Source organism: Salmo salar, chromosome ssa27, assembly GCF_905237065.1.
Source record: "Salmo salar chromosome ssa27, Ssal_v3.1, whole genome shotgun sequence".
Classification (NCBI taxonomy): domain Eukaryota; kingdom Metazoa; phylum Chordata; class Actinopteri; order Salmoniformes; family Salmonidae; genus Salmo; species Salmo salar.
Genome location: NC_059468.1, coordinates 41281735 through 41307755, shown reverse-complemented (window position 1 = coordinate 41307755; position 26021 = coordinate 41281735). Strand labels below are relative to the sequence as shown.

Here is a 26021-nt window from a genome sequence, read left to right as displayed (position 1 = left end):
GGAAGGGGAGGGGAATAGGGAAGGAGAGAGAGATAGGCGAAGTTAAAAGACTGTACAACAGCAAATGAAAGAGTACACAGAGGACAACGGATTTCAAAAGATGAAAGAAATGACAGACTGTGTCCCTTTTCCTCTTGCCATTCTGAAGAATGTCAACCCTCCTAGTATGGTCCTGGTTGTGTCTCCTGTCTGAAGGACATCAACTCCTAGTATGGTCCTGGTTGTGTCTCCTGTCTGAAGGACATCAACTCCTAGTATGGTCCTGGTTGTGTCTCCTGTCTGAAGGACATCAACTCCTAGTATGGTCCTGGTTGTGTCTCCTGTCTGAAGGACATCAACTCCTAGTATGGTCCTGGTTGTGTCTCCTGTCTGAAGGACATCAACTCCTAGTATGGTCCTGGTTGTGTCTCCTGTCTGAAGGACATCAACTCCTAGTATGGTCCTGGTTGTGTCTCCTGTCTGAAGGACATCAACTCCTAGTATGGTCCTGGTTGTGTCTCCTGTCTGAAGGACATCAACTCCTAGTATGGTCCTGGTTGTGTCTCCTGTCTGAAGGACATCAACTCCTAGTATGGTCCTGGTTGTGTCTCCTGTCTGAAGAACGTCAACTCCTAGTATGGTCCTGGTTGTGTCACATCTCTTGTCTCTGTTCAGCTCTCACAACTCCACCTTTCCTTCCTTGTAACTATATTCTCTCTCTCTGTCTCTCTCTCTCTGTCTGTCTGTCTCTCTCTCTCTCTCTCTCGTCTGTCTGTCTGTCTCTCTCTCTCTCTCTCTCTCTCTCTCTGTCTCTCTCTCTGTCTCTCTCTCTCTCTCTCTCTCTCCAGTGTTACCTTCTCACCTCAGCTCATAGGATCTCTCCTTCTCTCCTCTCTTTACTCTCTCTATCATGCCTCGTTACCCATCCACAAAAACAGATTCTCCAAACTCATCACTCGCTTCCTGCACCGGAAAAATAAATGCACCATCTCCCTCTACTCTCTCCCTCTCCAGACGTAAGTTTTCAGCGGCAGTCCAAGTCAAAGTATGTAACAAAAGATAGAGAGAGAAGAGAAAGTCAGTTGGCTTGGCAATAGGATGGCTGAGCATCAGAGCTGAATCACAGTAAACCTGTTCAAGATGTGCATTCATCCCTCGTTCTTCTCCTCCTCTTCCTCTCCTCTACTCTTATAAACCTAAACTGTGAACCTGTCTGACTCCCCAGACCAGGAGTGAATGGTGAACACCTCTCTCTATCCCACCCCTCTCTATCCCACTCCTCTCTATCCCACCTCTCTCTATCCCACCCCTCTCTATCCCACCTCTCTCTATCCCACCTCTCTCTATCCCACCCCTCTCTATCCCACCTCTCTCTATCCCACCTCTCTCTATCCCACCCCTCTCTATCCCACTCCTCTCTATCCCACCCCTCTCTATCCCACCCCTCTCTATCCCACCTCTCTCTATCCCACCTCTCTCTATCCCACCTCTCTCTATCCCACCCCTCTCTATCCCACCCCTCTCTATCCCACCCCTCTCTATCCCACCCCTCTCTATCCCACCTCTCTCTATCCCACCTCTCTCTATCCCACCTCTCTCTATCCCACCCCTCTCTATCCCACCTCTCTCTATCCCACTCCTCTCTATCCCACCTCTCTCTATCCCACCTCTCTATCCCACCCCTCTCTATCCCACCTCTCTCTATCCCACCTCTCTCTATCCCACCTCTCTCTATCCCACCTCTCTCTATCCCACCTCTCTCTATCCCACCCCTCTCTATCCCACCCTCTCTATCCCACCTCTCTCTATCCCACCTCTCTCTATCCCACCTCTCTCTATCCCACCTCTCTCTATCCCACCTCTCTCTATCCCACCTCTCTCTATCCCACTCCTCTCTATCCCACCTCTCTCTATCCCACCCCTCTCTATCCCACCTCTCTCTATCCCACCTCTCTCTATCCCACCTCTCTCTATCCCACCTCTCTCTATCCCACTCTCTCTCTATCCCACCTCTCTCTATCCCACCCCTCTCTATCCCACCTCTCTCTATCCCACCTCTCTCTATCCCACCTCTCTCTATCCCACTCCTCTCTATCCCACCTCTCTCTATCCCACTCCTCTCTATCCCACCTCTCTCTATCCCACTCTCTCTCTATCCCACCTCTCTCTATCCCACCTCTCTCTATCCCACCTCTCTCTATCCCACCTCTCTCTATCCCACCTCTCTCTATCCCACCTCTCTCTATCCCACCTCTCTCTATCCCACCTCTCTCTATCCCACTCCTCTCTATCCCACCTCTCTCTATCCCACCTCTCTATCCCACCTCTCTCTATCCCACCCCTCTCTATCCCACCCTCTCTATCCCACCCTCTCTATCCCACCTCTCTCTATCCCACCTCTCTCTATCCCACCTCTCTCTATCCCACCCTCTCTATCCCACCTCTCTCTATCCCACCCTCTCTATCCCACCTCTCTATCCCACCCTCTCTCTATCCCACCTCTCTCTATCCCACCCTCTCTCTATCCCACCTCTCTCTATCCCACCTCTCTCTATCCCACCTCTCTCTATCCCACCCCTCTCTATCCCACCTCTCTCTATCCCACCTCTCTCTATCCCACCTCTCTCTATCCCACTCCTCTCTATCCCACCTCTCTCTATCCCACCCCTCTCTATCCCACCTCTCTCTATCCCACCCCTCTCTATCCCACCTCTCTCTATCCCACCTCTCTCTATCCCACCTCTCTATCCCACCTCTCTCTATCCCACCCCTCTCTATCCCACCTCTCTCTATCCCACCTCTCTATCCCACCTCTCTCTATCCCACCCCTCTCTATCCCACCTCTCTCTATCCCACCTCTCTCTATCCCACCTCTCTCTATCCCACCCTCTCTATCCCACCTCTCTCTATCCCACCTCTCTCTATCCCACCTCTCTCCATCCCACCCCTCTCTATCCCACCTCTCTCTATCCCACCCCTCTCTATCCCACCTCTCTCTATCCCACTCCTCTCTATCCCACCTCTCTCTATCCCACCCCTCTCTATCCCACCTCTCTCTATCCCACCCCTCTCTATCCCACCTCTCTATCCCACCCCTCTCTATCCCACCTCTCTCTATCCCATCTCTCTCTATCCCACCTCTCTCTATCCCACCCCTCTCTATCCCACCCTCTCTATCCCACCCCTCTCTATCCCACCTCTCTCTATCCCACCTCTCTCTATCCCACCTCTCTCTATCCCACCCCTCTCTATCCCACCTCTCTCTATCCCACCCCTCTCTATCCCACCTCTCTCTATCCCACCCCTCTCTATCCCACCTCTCTCTATCCCACCTCTCTCTATCCCACCCCTCTCTATCCCACCTCTCTCTATCCCACCCTCTCTATCCCACCTCTCTCTATCCCACCTCTCTCTATCCCACCTCTCTCTATCCCACCCCTCTCTATCCCACCCCTCTCTATCCCACCTCTCTCTATCCCACTCCTCTCTATCCCACCTCTCTATCCCACCCTCTCTATCCCACCCTCTCTATCCCACCTCTCTCTATCCCACCTCTCTCTATCCCACCCCTCTCTATCCCACCCTCTCTATCCCACCTCTCTCTATCCCACCCTCTCTATCCCACCTCTCTCTATCCCACCTCTCTCTATCCCACCCCTCTCTATCCCACCTCTCTCTATCCCACCTCTCTCTATCCCACCCCTCTCTATCCCACCTCTCTCTATCCCACCCCTCTCTATCCCACCTCTCTCTATCCCACCCTCTCTCTATCCCACCTCTCTATCCCACCCCTCTCTATCCCACCTCTCTCTATCCCACCTCTCTATCCCACCTCTCTCTATCCCACCCTCTCTATCCCACCTCTCTCTATCCCACCTCTCTCTATCCCACCTCTCTCTATCCCACCCTCTCTCTATCCCACCTCTCTCTATCCCACCTCTCTCTATCCCACCCTCTCTCTATCCCACCTCTCTCTATCCCACCCCTCTCTATCCCACCTCTCTCTATCCCACCCCTCTCTATCCCACCCCTCTCTATCCCACCCCTCTCTATCCCACCCCTCTCTATCCCACCCCTCTCTATCCCACCCCCTCTCTATCCCACCTCTCTATCCCACCCCTCTCTAACCCACCCCTCTCTATCCCACCCTCTCTATCCCACCCCCTCTCTATCCCACCCCCTCTCTATCCCACCCCTCTCTATCCCACCCCCTCTCTATCCCACCCCTCTCTATCCCACCCCTCTCTATCCCACCTCTCTCTATCCCACCCCTCTCTATCCCACCCCTCTCTATCCCACCCCTCTCTATCCCACCCCTCTCTAACCCACCCCTCTCTATCCCACCCCCTCTCTATCCCACCCCTCTCTAACCCACCCCTCTCTAACCCACCCCTCTCTAACCCACCCCTCTCTATCCCACCCCTCTCTATCCCACCTCTCTCTAACCCACCCCTCTCTATCCCACCCCTCTCTATCCCACCCCTCTCTGTCCCACCTCTCTCTATCCCACCTCTCTCTATCCCACCCCTCTCTATCCCACCTCTCTATCCCACCTCTCTCTAACCCACCCCTCTCTAACCCACCCCTCTCTATCCCACCTCTCTATCCCACCCCTCTCTATCCCACCCCTCTCTATCCCACCTCTCTCTATCCCACCTCTCTCTATCCCACCCCTCTCTAACCCACCCCTCTCTAACCCACCCCTCTCTATCCCACCTCTCTATCCCACCCCTCTCTATCCCACCCCTCTCTATCCCACCTCTCTATCCCACCCCTCTCTATCCCACCCTCTCTATCCCACCCCTCTCTATCCCACCCCCTCTCTATCCCACCCCCTCTCTATCCCACCCCTCTCTAACCCACCCCTCTCTATCCCACCCCTCTCTATCCCACCCCTCTCTAACCCACCCCTCTCTATCCCACCCCCTCTCTATCCCACCCCTCTCTATCCCACCCCCTCTCTATCCCAACCCCCTCTCTATCCCACCCTCTCTAACCCACCCCTCTCTATCCCACCCCTCTCTATCCCACCCCTCTCTAACCCACCCCTCTCTATCCCACCCCCTCTCTATCCCACCCTCTCTAACCCACCCCTCTCTATCCCACCTCTCTCTATCCCACCCCTCTCTATCCCACCCCCTCTCTATCCCACCCCCTCTCTATCCCACCCCTCTCTAACCCACCCCTCTCTATCCCACCCCCCTCTCTATCCCACCCCTCTCTATCCCACCTCTCTCTATCCCACCCCTCTCTATCCCACCCCTCTCTAACCCACCCCTCTCTATCCCACCTCTCTCTCTATCCCACCTCTCTCTATCCCACCCCTCTCTATCCCACCCCTCTCTATCCCACCTCTCTCTATCCCACCCCCTCTCTATCCCACCCCCTCTCTATCCCACCCCTCTCTAACCCACCCCTCTCTATCCCACCCCCTCTCTATCCCACCCCTCTCTATCCCACCCCTCTCTATCCCACCCCTCTCTATCCCACCCCCTCTCTAACCCACCCCTCTCTATCCCACCTCTCTCTATCCCACCCTCTCTATCCCACCCCTCTCTATCCCACCCCCTCTCTATCCCAACCCCCTCTCTATCCCACCCCTCTCTAACCCACCCCTCTCTATCCCACCCCTCTCTATCCCACCCCTCTCTAACCCACCCTCTCTATCCCACCCCCTCTCTATCCCACCCCTCTCTAACCCACCCCTCTCTATCCCACCTCTCTCTATCCCACCCCCTCTCTATCCCACCCCCTCTCTATCCCACCCCCTCTCTATCCCACCCCTCTCTAACCCACCCCTCTCTATCCCACCCCCTCTCTATCCCACCCCTCTCTATCCCACCTCTCTCTATCCCACCCCTCTCTATCCCACCCCTCTCTAACCCACCCCTCTCTATCCCACCTCTCTCTATCCCACCTCTCTCTATCCCACCCCTCTCTATCCCACCCCTCTCTATCCCACCTCTCTCTATCCCACCCCCTCTCTATCCCACCCCCTCTCTATCCCACCCTCTCTAACCCACCCCTCTCTATCCCACCCCCCTCTCTATCCCACCCTCTCTATCCCACCCCTCTCTATCCCACCCCTCTCTATCCCACCCCCTCTCTAACCCACCCCTCTCTATCCCACCTCTCTCTATCCCACCCCTCTCTATCCCACCCCTCTCTATCCCACCCCTCTCTATCCCACCCTCTCTAACCCACCCCTCTCTATCCCACCCCTCTCTAACCCACCCCTCTCTATCCCACCCCTCTCTAACCCACCCCCTCTCTAACCCACTCCTCTCTCTACCCCACCCCTCTCTATCCCACCTCTCTCTATCCCACCCCTCTCTATCCCACCCCTCTCTAACCCACCCCTCTCTAACCCACCCCTCTCTAACCCACTCCTCTCTCTACCCTCCCTTTCCCCTTCATCACCCAACTCCCCCTTCTCTTCCTGCTACATCCTGAATGTGAGGTGCTTTATGTGTTCTGTATCCATGAAGCTCAGTCCACTTCACAGAGACAGCAGGAGGAAATGGGATTCTAACACAGATGTGTGTGTGTTCTTGTGCCAGTGTGTGTGTGTGTGTGTGTGTGTGTGTGTGTGTGTGTGTGTGTGTGTGTGTGTGTGTGTGTGTGTGTGTGTGTGTGTGTGTGTGTGTGTGTGTGTGTGTGTGTGTGTGTGTGTGTGTGTGTGTGTGTGTATGTGTGTGTTTGTGTTTTAGGTAGAGTGCAGAAGTAAAATATTGAATCGTGGAGTCTTTTCACAGTGTTCAGTCAACATCATCAGTTTCCTGACAACCCACAGGCTGCAGTTAACATACTGCTTCTTAACACAGACAAAGCGAGGAAAGTAGTTTTGTTACGCTGTGCCTTTGGCAGTAAAGGGCACATTTCTAACCTGAAAACAATTACAAAGCAGGAACTGTTTCTTAACTGGAGACATATTCCCTCAAGTCAATACTTGTGTTATTGGCAGACTGTGTGATGGTAGGATGCCCCCCATCCCTCTCTCTATGTCTCTCTCTCCCCCATCCCTCTCTCTCTGTCTCTCTCTCCCTATCCCTCTCTCTCTGTCTCTCTCTCCCCCATCCCTCTCTCTCTGTCTCTCTCTCCCCATCCCTCTCTCTCTGTCTCTCTCTCCCCTATCCCTCTCTCTATGTCTCTCTCTCCCCTATCCCTCTCTCTCTGTCTCTCTCTCCCCTATCCCTCTCTCTATGTCTCTCTCTCCCCTATCCCTCTCTCTCTGTCTCTCTCTCCCCCATCCCTCTCTCTCTGTCTCTCTCTCCCCCATCCCTCTCTCTCTGTCTCTCTCTCCCCCATCCCTCTCTCTCTGTCTCTCTCTCCCCCATCCCTCTCTCTCTGTCTCTCTCTCCCCTATCCCTCTCTCTCTGTCTCTCTCTCCCCCATCCCTCTCTCTCTGTCTCTCTCTCCCCTATCCCTCTCTCTCTGTCTCTCTCTCCCCCATCTCTCTCTCTCTGTCTGTCTCTCTCTCCCCATCTCTCTCTCTCTGTCTCTCTCGCTCTCTTCCCCATCCCTCTGTCTCTCTCTCTCTCTCTCTTCCCCATCCCTCTCTCTCTGTCTCTCTCTCCCCCATCTCTCTCTCTCTGTCTGTCTCTCTCTCCCCATCTCTCTCTCTCTGTCTCTCTCTCTCTTCCCCCATCCCTCTCTGTCTCTCTCGCTCTCTTCCCCATCCCTCTGTCTCTCTCTCTCTCTCTTCCCCATCCCTCTCTCTCTCTCTCTTCCCCCATCCCTCTCTCTCTCTCTCCCATCCTCTCTCTCTCTCTCTCTCTCTCTCTCTCTCTCTCTCTCTCTCTCTCTTCCCCATCTCTCTCTCTCTCTCTCTCCCCATCCCTCTCTCTCTGTCTCTCTCTCCCCCATCCCTCTCTCTCTGTCTCTCTCTCCCCCATCTCTCTCTCTCTGTCTGTCTCTCTCTCCCCATCTCTCTCTCTCTGTCTCTCTCTCTCTTCCCCCATCCCTCTCTCTCTCTCTCTCTCCCATCCCTCTCTCTCTCTCTCTCTCCCATCCCTCTCTCTCTCTCTTTCTGTCTCTCTCTCTCTTCCCCCATCTCTCTCTCTCTCTCTCTCCCCATCCCTCTCTCTCTGTCTCTCTCTTCCCCATCCCTCTCTCTCTGTCTCTCTCTCCCCCATCTCTCTCTCTCTCTCTCTCTCCCATCCCTCTCTCTCTCTCTTTCTGTCTCTCTCTCTCTTCCCCCATCTCTCTCTCTCTCTCTTCCCCATCCCTCTCTCTCTTCCCAATCTCTCTCCCTCTCTCACTTCCCCATCTCTCTCCCTCTCTCACTTCCCCATCTCCCTCTGTCTCTCTGTCTCTCTCTCGCTCCCTCCCCCATCCCTCTCTCTCTCTGTCTCTCTCTCTCGCTCCCTCCCCCATCCCTCTCTCTCTCTGTCTCTCTCTCTCGCTCTCTTCCCCATCCCTCTGTCTCGCTGTCTCTCTTTCGCTCTCTCCCCCTTCTCTCTCTCTCTCTCCCCATCTCTCTCTCTGTCTCTCTCTCTCCCCCCTCTCTGTCTCTCTCTCTGTCTCTCTCTCTCTCTCTCCCTCCCTCTCTGTGTGATGTGTTTGTGTAGTTGATGTATTTTAAACTCACCTCTCATCCCGTGCCATCCTGGCCTCTTCCATTTTGTCCACATAGTCTCGACTGTGTTTGTTCCTCTCCTCTCTCTCTATCCTCTGCAGTCTTTCCTCTCTCTCTGCACGACGTCTCTCTCTCTCGGCCGACAGAGACTCCTGATGCTGTCTGTAGGAGGAGGAGAGGAGACCACCCAGAGGAGACCTGAGGGGGGACAGAGAGACATGGAGGGATATAGAGCAACAGAGAGAGAGAGAGAGAGAGAGAGAGAGAGGGGGAGAAAGAGTAAAAGAGAGAGAATAAGAGAGAGAGAAAGAGGGGAAAAGACAGGGAGAGACAGGAAAAGAACGGGAGAGACAGGAGGAGACAGGAGGAGACAGGAGGAGACAGGAGGAGACAGGGAGAGACAGGAGGAGACAGGGAATGACAGGAGGAGACAGGAGGAGACAGGGAGAGACAGGAGGAGACAGGGATAGACAGGAGGAGACAGGGAGAGACAGGAGGAGACAGGGTGAGACAGGAGGAGACAGGGAGAGACAGGAGGAGACAGGAGGAGACAGGAGGAGACAAGAGGAGACAGGGAGAGACAGGAGGAGACAGGAAGAGACAGGGAGAGACAGGGAGAGACAGGAGGAGACAGGAAGCGGCAGGGAGAGACAGGAAGTGACAGGTTTTTAATAGAGCCCAGGTAAAGTTAAAACATAACACTTAACTATGTGTGTGTGTGTGTGTGTGTGTGTGTGTGTGTGTGTGTGTGTGTGTGTGTGTGTGTGTGTGTGTGTGTGTGTGTGTGTGTGTGTGTGTGTGTCTGTGTCTGTGTCTGTGTCTGTGTCTGTGTGTGTGTGTGTGTGTGTGTGTGTCTGTGTGTGTGTGTGTGTGTGCGTGTGTGCGTGTGCGTGTGCGTGTGTGTGAACTGTGCTCGCTCACTTATTTGCTGGCGTGACGGGAGTACTTTGAGCTCCAGTTCTGTGGAGAGCGAGAGAGAGAGAGAGAGAGAGAGACAGAGTGAGTGATACTGAGGGAGAACTAAAAATATCCCACCACTGTTCCCTTATAGAAGAGGTTGAGAAAACCAACATGAGCCCCTGCTAGCTAGCACCCTGTTAGACTTAATAGGTGATCGATTAGAAACCTTTACAACTAGACAGCTGTAGCCTACTATAGGTGAGACGTGTGCTTGTCCCCCTGCTAGCTAGCACCCTGTTAGATAGACGTAATAGCATGTTTGATACCATTAGTAGCCTACACGTTTGAACCTAAACACAAACTAAACACAAGCCCCTGTCTACTGTGGCTAATAACAGTGGCTGAATTGAGAAGATAGAATCACCTTAGTTAGCAGAATTAGCCTATACCCCTGATAGTTTATAGTAGGCATTTCTAGCTAACGGTAGGCTAATTCATGTTAGCTAACGGCAGTAGATGAGAAGAACGGAGCACGACCCCTTAGCTACGTAACAGCATCACAAACTAGTGCAGAGACATGGAGATGAAAAGCAAGACCTGTTATAACTGTTATACGTGTTATAACTGTTATACCTGTTATTCCTGTTATACCTGTTATAACTGTTATACCTGTTATAACTGTTATACCTGTTATAACTGTTATACCTGTTATTCCTGTTAGACCTGTTATAACTGTTATACATGTTATTCCTGTTATACCTGTTATAGCTGTTATACCTGTTATAGCTGTTATACCTGTTATAACTGTTATACTTGTTATTCCTGTTAGACCTGTTATAACTGTTATAACTGTTATAACTGTTATACTTGTTATTCCTGTTATACCTGTTATAACTGTTATACTTGTTATTCCTGTTATACCTGTTATAACTGTTATACCTGTTATTCCTGTTATACTTGTTATTCCTGTTATAACTGTTATACTTGTTATTCCTGTTATAACTGTTATACTTGTTATTCCTGTTATACCTGTTATAACTGTTATACCTGTTATAACTGTTATACTTGTTATTCCTGTTATAACTGTTATACTTGTTATTCCTGTTATACCTGTTATAACTGTTATACCTGTTATTCCTGTTATAACTGTTATACCTGTTATAACTGTTATACTTGTTATTCCTGTTATACCTGTTATAACTGTTATACCTGTTATAACTGTTATACTTGTTATTCCTGTTATAACTGTTATAACTGTTATTCCTGTTATACCTGTTATAACTGTTATACTTGTTATTCCTGTTATAACTGTTATACTTGTTTTTCCTGTTATTCCTGTTAGACCTGTTATAACTGTTATACCTGTTATAACTGTTATACTTGTTATTCCTGTTAGACCTGTTATAACTGTTATACCTGTTATTCCTGTTAGACCTGTTATAACTGTTATACCTGTTATAACTGTTATACTTGTTATTCCTGTTATACCTGTTATAACTGTTATACCTGTTATAACTGTTAGACCTGTTATAACTGTTAGACCTGTTATACTTGTTATTCTTGTTATTCCTGTTATACCTGTTATACCTGTTATAACTGTTATACTTGTTATTCCTGTTATACCTGTTATAACTGTTATACCTGTTATAACTGTTAGACCTGTTATAACTGTTAGAACTGTTATACCTGTTATACCTGTTATAACTGTTATAACTGTTATAACTGTTATACTTGTTATTCCTGTTATAACTGTTAGAACTGTTATTCCTGTTATACCTGTTATAACTGTTATACTTGTTATTCCTGTTATAACTGTTATACTTGTTATTCCTGTTATAGCTGTTATAACTGTTATACTTGTTATTCCTGTTATACCTGTTATACCTGTTATACCTGTTATACCTGTTATAACTGTTAGACCTGTTATAACTGTTATACCTGTTATAACTGTTATACCTGTTATACCTGTTATTCCTGTTAGACCTGTTATAACTGTTATAGCTGTTATTCCTGTTAGACCTGTTATAACTGTTATACTTGTTATTCCTGTTATACCTGTTATACCTGTTATACCTGTTATAACTGTTATACTTGTTATTCCTGTTATACCTGTTATAACTGTTATACTTGTTATTCCTGTTATACTTGTTATTCCTGTTATTCCTGTTATACCTGTTATACATGTTATACCTGTTATAACTGTTATACCTGTTATTCCTGTTATAACTGTTATACTTGTTATTCCTGTTAGACCTGTTATAACTGTTATACCTGTTATTCCTGTTATACCTGTTATAACTGTTATACTTGTTATTCCTGTTATACCTGTTATACCTGTTATAACTGTTATACTTGTTATTCCTGTTATACCTGTTATAACTGTTATACCTGTTATACCTGTTATACCTGTTATACTTGTTATACCTGTTATACCTGTTATACCTGTTATAACTGTTATACTTGTTATTCCTGTTATACCTGTTATTCCTGTTATACCTGTTATTCCTGTTATACCTGTTATACCTGTTATACTTGTTATTCCTGTTATAACTGTTATACTTGTTATTCCTGTTATACCTGTTATAACTGTTATACCTGTTATAACTGACCTGTTTCTGTTAGACCTGTTATACTTGTTATTCCTGTTATTCCTGCCTGTTATACCTGTTATAACTGTTATACTTGTTATTCCTGTTATAACTGTTAGACCTGTTATACTTGTTATTCCTGTTATACCTGTTATACCTGTTATACCTGTTATACCTGTTATAACTGTTATACCTGTTAACAGCTGTTATAGCTGTTATATATGTGATACCTGTTATAACTGTTATACCTGTTATTCCTGTTAGACCTGTTATACTTGTTTTTCCTGTTATTCCTGTTAGACCTGTTATAACTGTTATTCCTGTTATAACTGTTATACTTGTTATTCCTGTTATACCTGTTATACTTGTTTTTCCTGTTATTCCTGTTAGACCTGTTATAACTGTTATACCTGTTATAACTGTTATACTTGTTATTCCTGTTAGACCTGTTATAACTGTTATACCTGTTATACCTGTTAGACCTGTTATAACTGTTATACCTGTTATAACTGTTATACTTGTTATTCCTGTTATACCTGTTATAACTGTTATACTTGTTATTCCTGTTATACCTGTTATAACTGTTATACTTGTTATTCCTGTTATACCTGTTATAACTGTTATACCTGTTATTCCTGTTAGACCTGTTATAACTGTTATTCCTGTTATAACTGTTATACTTGTTATTCCTGTTATACCTGTTATAACTGTTATACTTGTTATTCCTGTTATACCTGTTATAACTGTTATTCCTGTTATTCCTGTTATACCTGTTATAACTGTTATACTTGTTATTCCTGTTATACCTGTTATAACTGTTATACCTGTTATACCTGTTATACCTGTTATAACTGTTATTCCTGTTATTCCGGTTATACCTGTTATACCTGTTATAACTGTTATACTTGTTATTCCTGTTATACCTGTTATAACTGTTATACCTGTTATAACTGTTAGACCTGTTATAACTGTTATACCTGTTATACCTGTTATACCTGTTATACCTGTAGATCCTGTTATAACTGTTATACTTGTTATTCCTGTTATACCTGTTATAGCTGTTATATATGTTATACCTGTTATACCTGTTATAACTGTTATACTTGTTATTCCTGGTATACCTGTTATAACTGTTAGATCTGTTATAACTGTTATAACTGTTATACTTGTTATTCCTGTTATAACTGTTATACTTGTTATTCCTGTTATACCTGTTATAACTGTTATACCTGTTATAACTGTTATACCTGTTATAACTGTTAGACCTGTTATACTTGTTATACCTGTTATACCTGTTGTACTTGTTATTCCTGTTATAACTGTTATACTTGTTATTCCTGTTATACCTGTTATAACTGTTATACCTGTTATAACTGTTAGACCTGTTATAACTGTTAGACCTGTTATACTTGTTATTCCTGTTATACCTGTTATACCTGTTATACCTGTTATAACTGTTATACTTGTTATTCCTGTTATAACTGTTAGACCTGTTATACTTGTTATTCCTGTTATACCTGTTATAACTGTTATACCTGTTATACCTGTTATACCTGTTATAACTGTTATACTTGTTATTCCTGTTATAACTGTTAGACCTGTTATACTTGTTATTCCTGTTATACCTGTTATAACTGTTATACCTGTTATAACTGTTAGACCTGTTATAACTGTTAGACCTGTTATACTTGTTATACCTGTTATACCTGTTGTACTTGTTATTCCTGTTATAACTGTTATACTTGTTATTCCTGTTATTCCTGTTATACCTGTTATAACTGTTATACTTGTTATTCCTGTTAGACCTGTTATAACTGTTAAACTTGTTATTCCTGTTATTCCTGTTATTCCTGTTATACCTGTTATACTTGTTATACCTGTTATACTTGTTATTCCTGTTATAACTGTTATACTTGTTATTCCTGTTATAGCTGTTATAACTGTTATACTTGTTATTCCTGTTATAACTGTTATAACTGTTATTCCTGTTATACCTGTTATAGCTGTTATAGCTGTTATATTTGTTATACCTGTTATAGCTGTTATAACTGTTATACTTGTTATTCCTGGTATACCTGTTATAACTGTTAGATCTGTTATAACTGTTATTCCTGTTATAACTGTTATACTTGTTATTCCTGTTATAACTGTTATACTTGTTATTCCTGTTATAACTGTAATACTTGTTATACCTGTTATACTTGTTATACCTGTTATAACTGTTATTCCTGTTATAACTGTTATACTTGTTATACCTGTTATAACTGTTATTCCTGTTATAACTGTAATACTTGTTATACCTGTTATACTGTTAGATCTGTTATAACTGTTATTCCTGTTATAGCTGTTATAACTGTTATACTTGTTATTCCTGTTATACCTGTTATAACTGTTATGTTATAGCTGTTATACCTGTTATATCTGTTATACTTGTTATTCCTGTTATAGCTGTTATAACTGTTATTCCTGTTATTCCTGTTATAGCTGTTATAACTGTTATAACTGTTATTCCTGTTATAACTGTTATACTTGTTATTCCTGTTATAGCTGTTATAACTGTTATTCCTGTTATTCCTGTTATACCTGTTATAACTGTTATACCTGTTATAACTGTTATACTTGTTATTCCTGTTATACCTGTTATTCCTGTTATTCCTGTTATAGCTGTTATAACTGTTATACTTGTTATACCTGTTATAGCTGTTATAACTGTTATACTTGTTATTCCTGTTATACCTGTTATAACTGTTATACTTGTTATACCTGTTATACCTGTTATAACTGTTATTCCTGTTATTCCTGTTATAGCTGTTATAACTGTTATACTTGTTATTCCTGTTATAGCTGTTATAACTGTTATACCTGTTATTCCTGTTATACCTGTTATAACTGTTATACCTGTTATAACTGTTATAACTGTTATTCCTGTTATAGCTGTTATAACTGTTATACCTGTTATAACTGTTATACTTGTTATTCCTGTTATTCCTGTTATACCTGTTATAACTGTTAGATCTGTTATACCTGTTATACCTGTTACAACTGTTAGATCTGTTACCTAAAGGAAATGATAAAGTACATAAAAGAACATAGTTATTAAATACAACAGTAGTACTGCTGGTCAACTAGAAGAAGTGGAGACAGTGGAAGAGGGGGGAGAGATCATGTCTTTTAGGCAGGCAGAGGTAAAGGTGACAGGAGACCTGAAGAGGTGAACGGTAGTAGAGAGAGTCGTAGTGCAGTGGTACAAGAGAAAGTCACCCACTGGCTGTGTCAGTTTGGTGGTGAGGCTTTCTAACATAGCAGAAAACGGGGAGGCTTTTAAACACAGAGTAGCAGAAGAAGAAAGGGTGAAAGGAAGTAAGACTTAAAGTGGCATAAGTAGGACCAAGTGAAAGCTTGTTGGCAGTGAGGCTTCTAGACGCAGTGACAGAAGGAAGACTGGAAGCAGTGAAAGACTCCATAAAGTAGCAGAGAAACAGGAAGTAACAGAATTCAAACAGCTGGCAATCAGTGAGGAAGAATCTCTGAGGAATTTGGGGAAATGTAGTCCTTTGCGCCTTCTAACCTGGCGGCAGCAGCAGAGTCCACTTCCTGTTTAGTTGTGGGTGGTATCGGTTCCTCATCGAAGTCGTAGGAGAAGAGATGGAAGGGAGAGTGGGGGAGGTAGGGCATGCGCTCAGGGGAGGGACGGTTCATACCCCGCGTGGTAACTTCATTGGTAGCAGGGATGGTGACAGTGGACTTACGCCTAGCGAGGAGAGCTGTCAGCTGAGAGGGCTGGGCCAAGGGAGAGGTGGGGGAGGAGATCAGAGGGGGAGGCGGAGACCGGGTAACCAGTGGGGACGGCAGAGAGACAGGAAGAGGAGGAGGAGGAGGAGGAGTCAGGGTAACCAGTGGGGACGGCAGAGAGACAGGAGGAGGAGGAGGAGGAGGAGGAGGAGGAGTCAGGGTAACCAGTGGGGACGGCAGAGAGACAGGAAGAGGAGGAGGAGGAGGAGGAGTCAGGGTAACCAGTGGGGACGGCAGAGAGACAGGAGGAGGAGGAGGAGGAGGAGGAGGAGTCAGGGTAACCAGTGGGGACGGCAGAGAGACAGGAGGAGGAGGAGGAGGAGGAGGAGGAGTCAGGGTAACCAGTGGGGACGGCAGAGAGACAGGAGGAGGAGGAGGAGGAGGAGGAGGAGGAGGAGTCAGGGTAACCAGTGGGGACGGCACAGAGACAGGATGAGGAGGAGGAGGAGGAGGAGGAGTCAGGGTAACCAGTGGGGACGGCAGAGAGACAGGAGGAGGAGGAGGAGGAGGAGGAGGAGTCAGGGTAACCAGTGGGGACGGCAGAGAGACAGGAGGAGGAGGAGGAGGAGGAGTCAGGGTAACCAGTGGGGACGGCACAGAGACAGGATGAGGATGGCTCTTCTTCCTCTTCTCTTCCTGTTCTCTCTCTTTATTTTCATTCTCTTTTCTCAAAGTGATGCAGATGGAGGAAGTGATGGAGTTGGTTCTGTGAACGCTGGCTGACTGGTTCTGTGTCGATTTTCTGGGAACAGAAGGATGGATGGAGGAGAGGAGTGGGTGAATGTGTAAAAATAGAGAGTTGTCATTCTCATCACAAATAACATGGCAGATGATCTTAAGGTTCGATGGAGACATGAGAGGAAGAGGCAGGATCCTACATTCTTCTAGAACTTGGGGATTCATCTATGAGTTAGAGTTGTGGAACTAACTAGGACTTTAGGGTTATATTTACGGGAAACGTGGCCCATCAGAAGCCTCTAGACCAGAAAAACAAGAGCGCACGCGTAGCAGAGGAGGAAGTTCAGTGAATGTGAGGAGTAACAGATCTTGGGATTTTTTTTTTTTTACCGTTGTTTAACTAGGTAAGTCAGTTAAGAACAAATTCTTATTTATAATGACGGCCTACCGGGGAATAATGGGTTAACTGCCTTGTTCAGGGGGCAGAACGACAGATTTTTACCTTGTCAGCTCGGGGATTCAATCCAGCAACCATTCGGTTACTGGCCCAACGCTCTAACCACTAGGCTACCTGCCACCACTACATACTAGTGTTAGTTCTCTGAACTTTTAGGGAACATTTAGGAGGATAGCGAGGTGTTTAAGACTACCAGGTGGTCTGAGACGAATTGACAACTTCTAGTCAGGAGGTTTAGAAGGGAAGAAGAGGATAAGGACATGCTATTACAATACTACAGTACCTGGAAGTATTATAGTGTGTACTACAGTACCTAGGAAGTATTATAGTGTATTATAGTACCTAGGAAGTGTTATAGTGTGTACTACAGTACCTAGGAAGTGTTATAGTGTGTACTACAGTACCTAGGAGGTGTTATAGTGTGTACTACAGTACTACAGTACCTAGGAGGTGTTATAGTGTGTACTACAGTACCTAGGAGGTGTTATAGTGTGTACTACAGTACCTAGGAAGTGTTATAGTGTGTACTACAGTACCTAGGAGGTGTTATAGTGTGTACTACAGTACCTAGGAAGTATTATAGTGTGTACTACAGTATCTAGGAGGTGTTATAGTGTGTACTACAGTACCTAGGAGGTATTATAGTGTGTACTACAGTATCTAGGAGGTGTTATAGTGTGTACTACAGTACCTAGGAGGTGTTATAGTGTGTACTACAGTACCTAGGAAGTATTATAGTGTGTACTACAGTACCTAGGAGGTATTATAGTGTGTACTACAGTACCTAGGCGGTGTTATAATGTGTATTACAGTACCTAGGAAGTGTTATAGTGTGTATTACAGTACTACAGTACCTAGGAGGTATTATAGTGTGTACTACAGTACCTAGGAAGTATTATAGTGTGTACTACAGTACTACAGTACCTAGGAAGTGTTATAGTGTGTACTACAGTACCTAGGAGGTGTTATAGTGTGTACTACAGTACTACAGTACCTAGGAAGTGTTATAGTGTGTACTACAGTACTACAGTACCTAGGAAGTATTATAGTGTGTATTACAGTATCTAGGAGGTATTATAGTGTGTACTACAGTACCTAGGAGGTGTTATAGTGTGTATTACAGTACCTAGGAGGTGTTATAGTGTGTATTACAGTACCTAGGAGGTGTTATAGTGTGTACTACAGTACTACAGTACCTAGGAGGTATTATAGTGTGTACTACAGTACCTAGGAGGTATTATAGTGTGTACTACAGTACTACAGTACCTAGGAGGTGTTATAGTGTGTACTACAGTATTACAGTACCTAGGAGGTGTTATAGTGTGTACTACAGTACCTAGGAGGTATTATAGTGTGTACTACAGTACCTAGGAGGTATTATAGTGTGTATTACAGTACCTAGGAGGTGTTATAGTGTGTACTACAGTACCTAGGAGGTATTATAGTGTGTACTACAGTACCTAGGAGGTGTTATAGTGTGTATTACAGTACCTAGGAGGTGTTATAGTGTGTATTACAGTACCTAGGAGGTGTTATAGTGTGTATTACAGTACCTAGGAGGTGTTATAGTGTGTACTACAGTACCTAGGAGGTATTATAGTGTGTACTACAGTACCTAGGAGGTGTTATAGTGTGTATTACAGTACCTAGGAGGTGTTATAGTGTGTATTACAGTACCTAGGAGGTGTTATAGTGTGTACTACAGTACCTAGGAGGTATTATAGTGTGTATTACAGTACCTAGGAGGTGTTATAGTGTGTATTACAGTACCTAGGAGGTGTTATAGTGTGTACTACAGTACCTAGGAGGTATTATAGTGTGTACTACAGTACCTAGGAAGTGTTATAGTGTGTACTACAGTACCTAGGAGGTGTTATAGTGTGTACTACAGTACCTAGGAAGTATTATAGTGTGTACTACAGTACCTAGGAGGTGTTATAGTGTGTACTACAGTACCTAGGAAGTATTATAGTGTGTACTACAGTACCTAGGAGGTGTTATAGTGTGTACTACAGTACCTAGGAGGTGTTATAGTGTGTACTACAGTACCTAGGAGGTGTTATAGTGTGTACTACAGTACCTAGGAGGTGTTATAGTGTGTACTACAGTACTACAGTACCTAGGAGGTGTTATAGTGTGTACTACAGTACCTAGGAGGTGTTATAGTGTGTACTACAGTATTACAGTACCTAGGAGGTGTTATAGTGTGTACTACAGTACCTAGGAGGTGTTATAGTGTGTACTACAGTACCTAGGAGGTGTTATAGTGTGTACTACAGTACCTAGGAGGTGTTATAGTGTGTACTACAGTACTACAGTACCTAGGAGGTGTTATAGTGTGTACTACAGTATTACAGTACCTAGGAGGTGTTATAGTGTGTATTACAGTATCTAGGAGGTATTATAGTGTGTACTACAGTACCTAGGAGGTGTTATAGTGTGTATTACAGTACCTAGGAGGTGTTATAGTGTGTATTACAGTACCTAGGAGGTGTTATAGTGTGTACTACAGTACTACAGTACCTAGGAGGTATTATAGTGTGTACTACAGTACCTAGGAGGTATTATAGTGTGTACTACAGTACTACAGTACCTAGGAGGTGTTATAGTGTGTACTACAGTATTACAGTACCTAGGAGGTGTTATAGTGTGTACTACAGTACCTAGGAGGTATTATAGTGTGTACTACAGTACCTAGGAGGTAATATAGTGTGTATTACAGTACCTAGGAGGTGTTATAGTGTGTACTACAGTACCTAGGAAGTGTTATAGTGTGTACTACAGTACCTAGGAGGTGTTATAGTGTGTACTACAGTACCTAGGAAGTATTATAGTGTGTACTACAGTACCTAGGAGGTGTTATAGTGTGTACTACAGTACCTCTGAAGTATTATAGTGTGTACTACAGTACCCAGGAGGTGTTATAGTGTGTACTACAGTACCTAGGAGGTGTTATAGTGTGTACTACAGTACTACAGTACCTAGGAGGTGTTATAGTGTGTACTACAGTATTACAGTACCTAGGAGGTGTTATAGTGTGTACTACAGTACCTAGGAGGTGTTATAGTGTGTACTACAGTACCTAGGAGGTGTTATAGTGTGTACTACAGTACCTAGGAGGTGTTATAGTGTGTACTACAGTACCTAGGAGGTGTTATAGTGTGTACTACAGTACTACAGTACCTAGGAGGTGTTATAGTGTGTACTACAGTATTACAGTACCTAGGAGGTGTTATAGTGTGTACTACAGTACCTAGGAGGTGTTATAGTGTGTACTACAGTATTACAGTACCTAGGAGGTGTTATAGTGTGTACTACAGTACCTAGGAGGTGTTATAGTGTGTACTACAGTACCTAGGAAGTATTATAGTGTGTACTACAGTACTACAGTACCTAGGAGGTGTTATAGTGTGTACTACAGTACCTAGGAGGTATGATAGTGTGTACTACAGTATTACAGTATCTAGGAGGTGTTATAGTGTGTACTACAGTATTACAGTACCTAGGAGGTATTATAGTGTGTACTACAGTACCTAGGAAGTGTTATAGTGTGTACTACAGTATTACAGTACCTAGGAGGTGTTATAGTGTGTATTACAGTACCTAGGAGGTGTTATAGTGTGTACTACAGTACCTAGGAGGTATTATAGTGTGTACTACAGTACCTAGGAGGTGTTATAGTGTGTATTACAGTACCTAGGAGGTGTTATAGTGTGTATTACAGTACCTAGGAGGTGTTATAGTGTGTACTACAGTACCTAGGAGGTATTATAGTGTGTATTACAGTACCTAGGAGGTGTTATAGTGTGTATTACAGTACATAGGAGGTGTTATAGTGTGTACTACAGTACCTAGGAGGTATTATAGTGTGTACTACAGTACCTAGGAAGTGTTATAGTGTGTACTACAGTACCTAGGAGGTGTTATAGTGTGTACTACAGTACCTAGGAAGTATTATAGTGTGTACTACAGTACCTAGGAGGTGTTATATTGTGTACTACAGTACCTAGGAAGTATTATAGTGTGTACTACAGTACCTAGGAGGTGTTATAGTGTGTACTACAGTACCTAGGAGGTGTTATAGTGTGTACTACAGTACCTAGGAGGTGTTATAGTGTGTACTACAGTACTACAGTACCTAGGAGGTGTTATAGTGTGTACTACAGTATTACAGTACCTAGGAGGTGTTATAGTGTGTACTACAGTACCTAGGAGGTGTTATAGTGTGTACTACAGTACCTAGGAGGTGTTATAGTGTGTACTACAGTACCTAGGAGATGTTATAGTGTGTACTACAGTACTACAGTACCTAGGAGGTGTTATAGTGTGTACTACAGTATTACAGTACCTAGGAGGTGTTATAGTGTGTACTACAGTACCTAGGAGGTGTTATAGTGTGTACTACAGTATTACAGTACCTATGAGGTGTTATAGTGTGTACTACAGTACCTAGGAGGTGTTATAGTGTGTACTACAGTACCTAGGAAGTATTATAGTGTGTACTACAGTACTACAGTACCTAGGAGGTGTTATAGTGTGTACTACAGTACCTAGGAGGTATTATAGTGTGTACTACAGTATTACAGTATCTAGGAGGTGTTATAGTGTGTACTACAGTATTACAGTACCTAGGAGGTATTATAGTGTGTACTACAGTACCTAGGAAGTGTTATAGTGTGTACTACAGTATTACAGTACCTAGGAGGTGTTATAGTGTGTACTACAGTATTACAGAACCTAGGAGGTATTATAGTGTGTACTACAGTACCTAGGAGGTGTTATAGTGTGTAGTACAGTAATACAGTACCTAGGAAGTGTTATAGTGTGTACTACAGTACTACAGTACCTAGGAGGTGTTATAGTGTGTACTACAGTACTACAGTACCTAGGAGGTGTTATAGTGTGTACTACAGTACCTAGGAGGTGTTATAGTGTGTACTACAGTACCTAGGAGGTGTTATAGTGTGTACTACAGTACCTAGGAGGTGTTATAGTGTGTACTACAGTATTACAGTACCTAGGAGGTGTTATAATGTGGACTATAGTACCTAGGAGGTGTTATAGTGTGTACTACAGTACCTAGGAGGTATTATAGTGTGTACTACAGTATTACAGTACCTAGGAGGTGTTATAATGTGGACTATAGTACCTAGGAGGTGTTATAGTGTGTACTACAGTACCTAGGAGGTGTAATAGTGTGTATTACAGTACCTAGGAGGTATTATAGTGTGTACTACAGTACTACAGTACCTAGGCGGTGTTATAATGTGTATTACAGTACCTAGGAGGTATTATAGTGTGTACTACAGTACTACAGTACCTAGGAGGTGTTATAGTGTGTATTACAGTACTACAGTATCTAGGATGTGTTATAGTGTGTATTACAGTACTACAGTACCTAGGAGGTGTTAAAGTGTGTACTACAGTACTACAGTATCTAGGAGGTGTTATAGTGTGTATTACAGTACTACAGTACCTAGGAGGTATTATAGTGTGTACTACAGTATCTAGGAGGTGTTATAGTGTGTACTACAGTACCTAGGAGGTGTTATAGTGTGTACTACAGTACCTAGGAGGTGTTATAGTGTGTACTACAGTACCTAGGAGGTATTATAGTGTGTACTACAGTACCTAGGAGGTATTATAGTGTGTACTACAGTATCTAGGAAGTGTTATAGTGTGTACTACAGTACCTAGGAGGTATTATAGTGTGTACTACAGTATCTAGGAGGTGTTATAGTGTGTACTACAGTACTACAGTACCTAGGAGGTGTTATAGTGTGTACTACAGTACCTAGGAGGTATTATAGTGTGTACTACAGTACCTAGGAGGTATTATAGTGTGTACTACAGTATCTAGGAGGTGTTATAGTGTGTACTACAGTACTACAGTACCTAGGAGGTGTTATAGTGTGTATTACAGTATCTAGGAGGTGTTATAGTGTGTACTACAGTACCTAGGAGGTATTATAGTGTGTACTACAGTATCTAGGAGGTGTTATAGTGTGTACTACAGTACTACAGTACCTAGGAGGTGTTATAGTGTGTATTACAGTACCTAGGAGGTGTTATAGTGTGTACTACAGTACCTAGGAGGTGTTATAGTGTGTACTACAGTACTTAGGAGGTGTTATAGTGTGTACTACAGTACCTAGGAGGTGTTATAGTGTGTACTACAGTACCTAGGAGGTGTTATAGTGTGTACTACAGTACCTAGGAGGTATTATAGTGTGTATTATAGTACCTAGGAGGTGTTATAGTGTGTACTACAGTACCTAGGAGGTATTGTAGTGTGTATTACAGTACCTAGGAGGTGTTATAGTGTGTACTACAGTACCTAGGAGGTGTTATAGTGTGTACTACAGTACTACAGTACCTAGTAGGTGTTATAGTGTGTACTACAGTACTACAGTACCTAGGAGGTGTTATAGTGTGTACTACAGTACCTAGGAGGTGTTATAGTGTGTACCACAGTACCTAGGAGGTGTTATAGTGTGTACTACAGTACCTAGGAGGTATTATAGTGTGTATTATAGTACTACATAGAGCCATGACTAAATGGAACTCTATTCCACATCAAGTAACTGACGCAAGAAGTAAAATTAGATTAAAAAAAACACCTCATGGCACAGCGGGGTTTGTGAAGAAAACACACACACACACACACACACACACACACACACACACACACACACACACACACACACACACACACACACACACACACACACACACACACACACACACACACACACACACACACACGATAACATACGCACTATACATACACATGGATTTAGTACTGTAGATATGTGGTAGTAGAGTAGGGACCTGAGGGAACACAGAGTGTTGTGAAATCTGTGAATGTATTGTAATGTTTTTAAATTGGTATGAACTGCCTTAATGTTGCTGGACCCCAGGAAGAGTAGCTGCTGCTTTGGCAGGAACTAGTGGGGATCCATAATAAATATAAATACAAATACAAATACTGTGTACTACAGTACCTAGGAGGTGTTATAGTGTGTACTACAGTATTACAGTACCTAGGAGGTGTTATAGTGTGTACTACAGTACCTAGGAGGTGTTATAGTGTGTACTACAGTATTACAGTACCTATGAGGTGTTATAGTGTGTACTACAGTACCTAGGAGGTGTTATAGTGTGTACTACAGTACCTAGGAAGTATTATAGTGTGTACTACAGTACTACAGTACCTAGGAGGTGTTATAGTGTGTACTACAGTACCTAGGAGGTATTATAGTGTGTACTACAGTATTACAGTATCTAGGAGGTGTTATAGTGTGTACTACAGTATTACAGTACCTAGGAGGTATTATAGTGTGTACTACAGTACCTAGGAAGTGTTATAGTGTGTACTACAGTATTACAGTACCTAGGAGGTGTTATAGTGTGTACTACAGTATTACAGAACCTAGGAGGTATTATAGTGTGTACTACAGTACCTAGGAGGTGTTATAGTGTGTAGTACAGTAATACAGTACCTAGGAAGTGTTATAGTGTGTACTACAGTACTACAGTACCTAGGAGGTGTTATAGTGTGTACTACAGTACTACAGTACCTAGGAGGTGTTATAGTGTGTACTACAGTACCTAGGAGGTGTTATAGTGTGTACTACAGTACCTAGGAGGTGTTATAGTGTGTACTACAGTACCTAGGAGGTGTTATAGTGTGTACTACAGTATTACAGTACCTAGGAGGTGTTATAATGTGGACTATAGTACCTAGGAGGTGTTATAGTGTGTACTACAGTACCTAGGAGGTATTATAGTGTGTACTACAGTATTACAGTACCTAGGAGGTGTTATAATGTGGACTATAGTACCTAGGAGGTGTTATAGTGTGTACTACAGTACCTAGGAGGTGTAATAGTGTGTATTACAGTACCTAGGAGGTATTATAGTGTGTACTACAGTACTACAGTACCTAGGCGGTGTTATAATGTGTATTACAGTACCTAGGAGGTATTATAGTGTGTACTACAGTACTACAGTACCTAGGAGGTGTTATAGTGTGTATTACAGTACTACAGTATCTAGGATGTGTTATAGTGTGTATTACAGTACTACAGTACCTAGGAGGTGTTAAAGTGTGTACTACAGTACTACAGTATCTAGGAGGTGTTATAGTGTGTATTACAGTACTACAGTACCTAGGAGGTATTATAGTGTGTACTACAGTATCTAGGAGGTGTTATAGTGTGTACTACAGTACCTAGGAGGTGTTATAGTGTGTACTACAGTACCTAGGAGGTGTTATAGTGTGTACTACAGTACCTAGGAGGTATTATAGTGTGTACTACAGTACCTAGGAGGTATTATAGTGTGTACTACAGTATCTAGGAAGTGTTATAGTGTGTACTACAGTACCTAGGAGGTATTATAGTGTGTACTACAGTATCTAGGAGGTGTTATAGTGTGTACTACAGTACTACAGTACCTAGGAGGTGTTATAGTGTGTACTACAGTACCTAGGAGGTATTATAGTGTGTACTACAGTACCTAGGAGGTATTATAGTGTGTACTACAGTATCTAGGAGGTGTTATAGTGTGTACTACAGTACTACAGTACCTAGGAGGTGTTATAGTGTGTATTACAGTATCTAGGAGGTGTTATAGTGTGTACTACAGTACCTAGGAGGTATTATAGTGTGTACTACAGTATCTAGGAGGTGTTATAGTGTGTACTACAGTACTACAGTACCTAGGAGGTGTTATAGTGTGTATTACAGTACCTAGGAGGTGTTATAGTGTGTACTACAGTACCTAGGAGGTGTTATAGTGTGTACTACAGTACCTAGGAGGTGTTATAGTGTGTACTACAGTACCTAGGAGGTGTTATAGTGTGTACTACAGTACCTAGGAGGTGTTATAGTGTGTACTACAGTACCTAGGAGGTATTATAGTGTGTATTATAGTACCTAGGAGGTGTTATAGTGTGTACTACAGTACCTAGGAGGTATTGTAGTGTGTATTACAGTACCTAGGAGGTGTTATAGTGTGTACTACAGTACCTAGGAGGTGTTATAGT

At 43.9% G+C, this 26021-nt stretch overlaps 1 protein-coding gene across 5 annotated transcripts in view; it reads right to left on the bottom strand.

Annotated features, from left to right (window-relative positions):
• Nucleotides 1-26021, bottom strand: part of LOC106570731 (FH1/FH2 domain-containing protein 3) — a 191231-nt gene that overhangs the window by 43309 nt on the left and 121901 nt on the right. For all 5 annotated transcript variants that reach the window (XM_045709310.1, XM_045709312.1, XM_045709313.1 and 2 more), the window contains exons 11-12: nt 9479-9517; nt 8570-8755 (exon numbers count right to left, since the gene is read on the bottom strand). In XM_045709310.1, coding sequence (XP_045565266.1) covers nt 8570-8755; nt 9479-9517 — 225 coding nt within the window. The remainder of the gene's footprint in view (nt 1-8569; nt 8756-9478; nt 9518-26021) is intronic.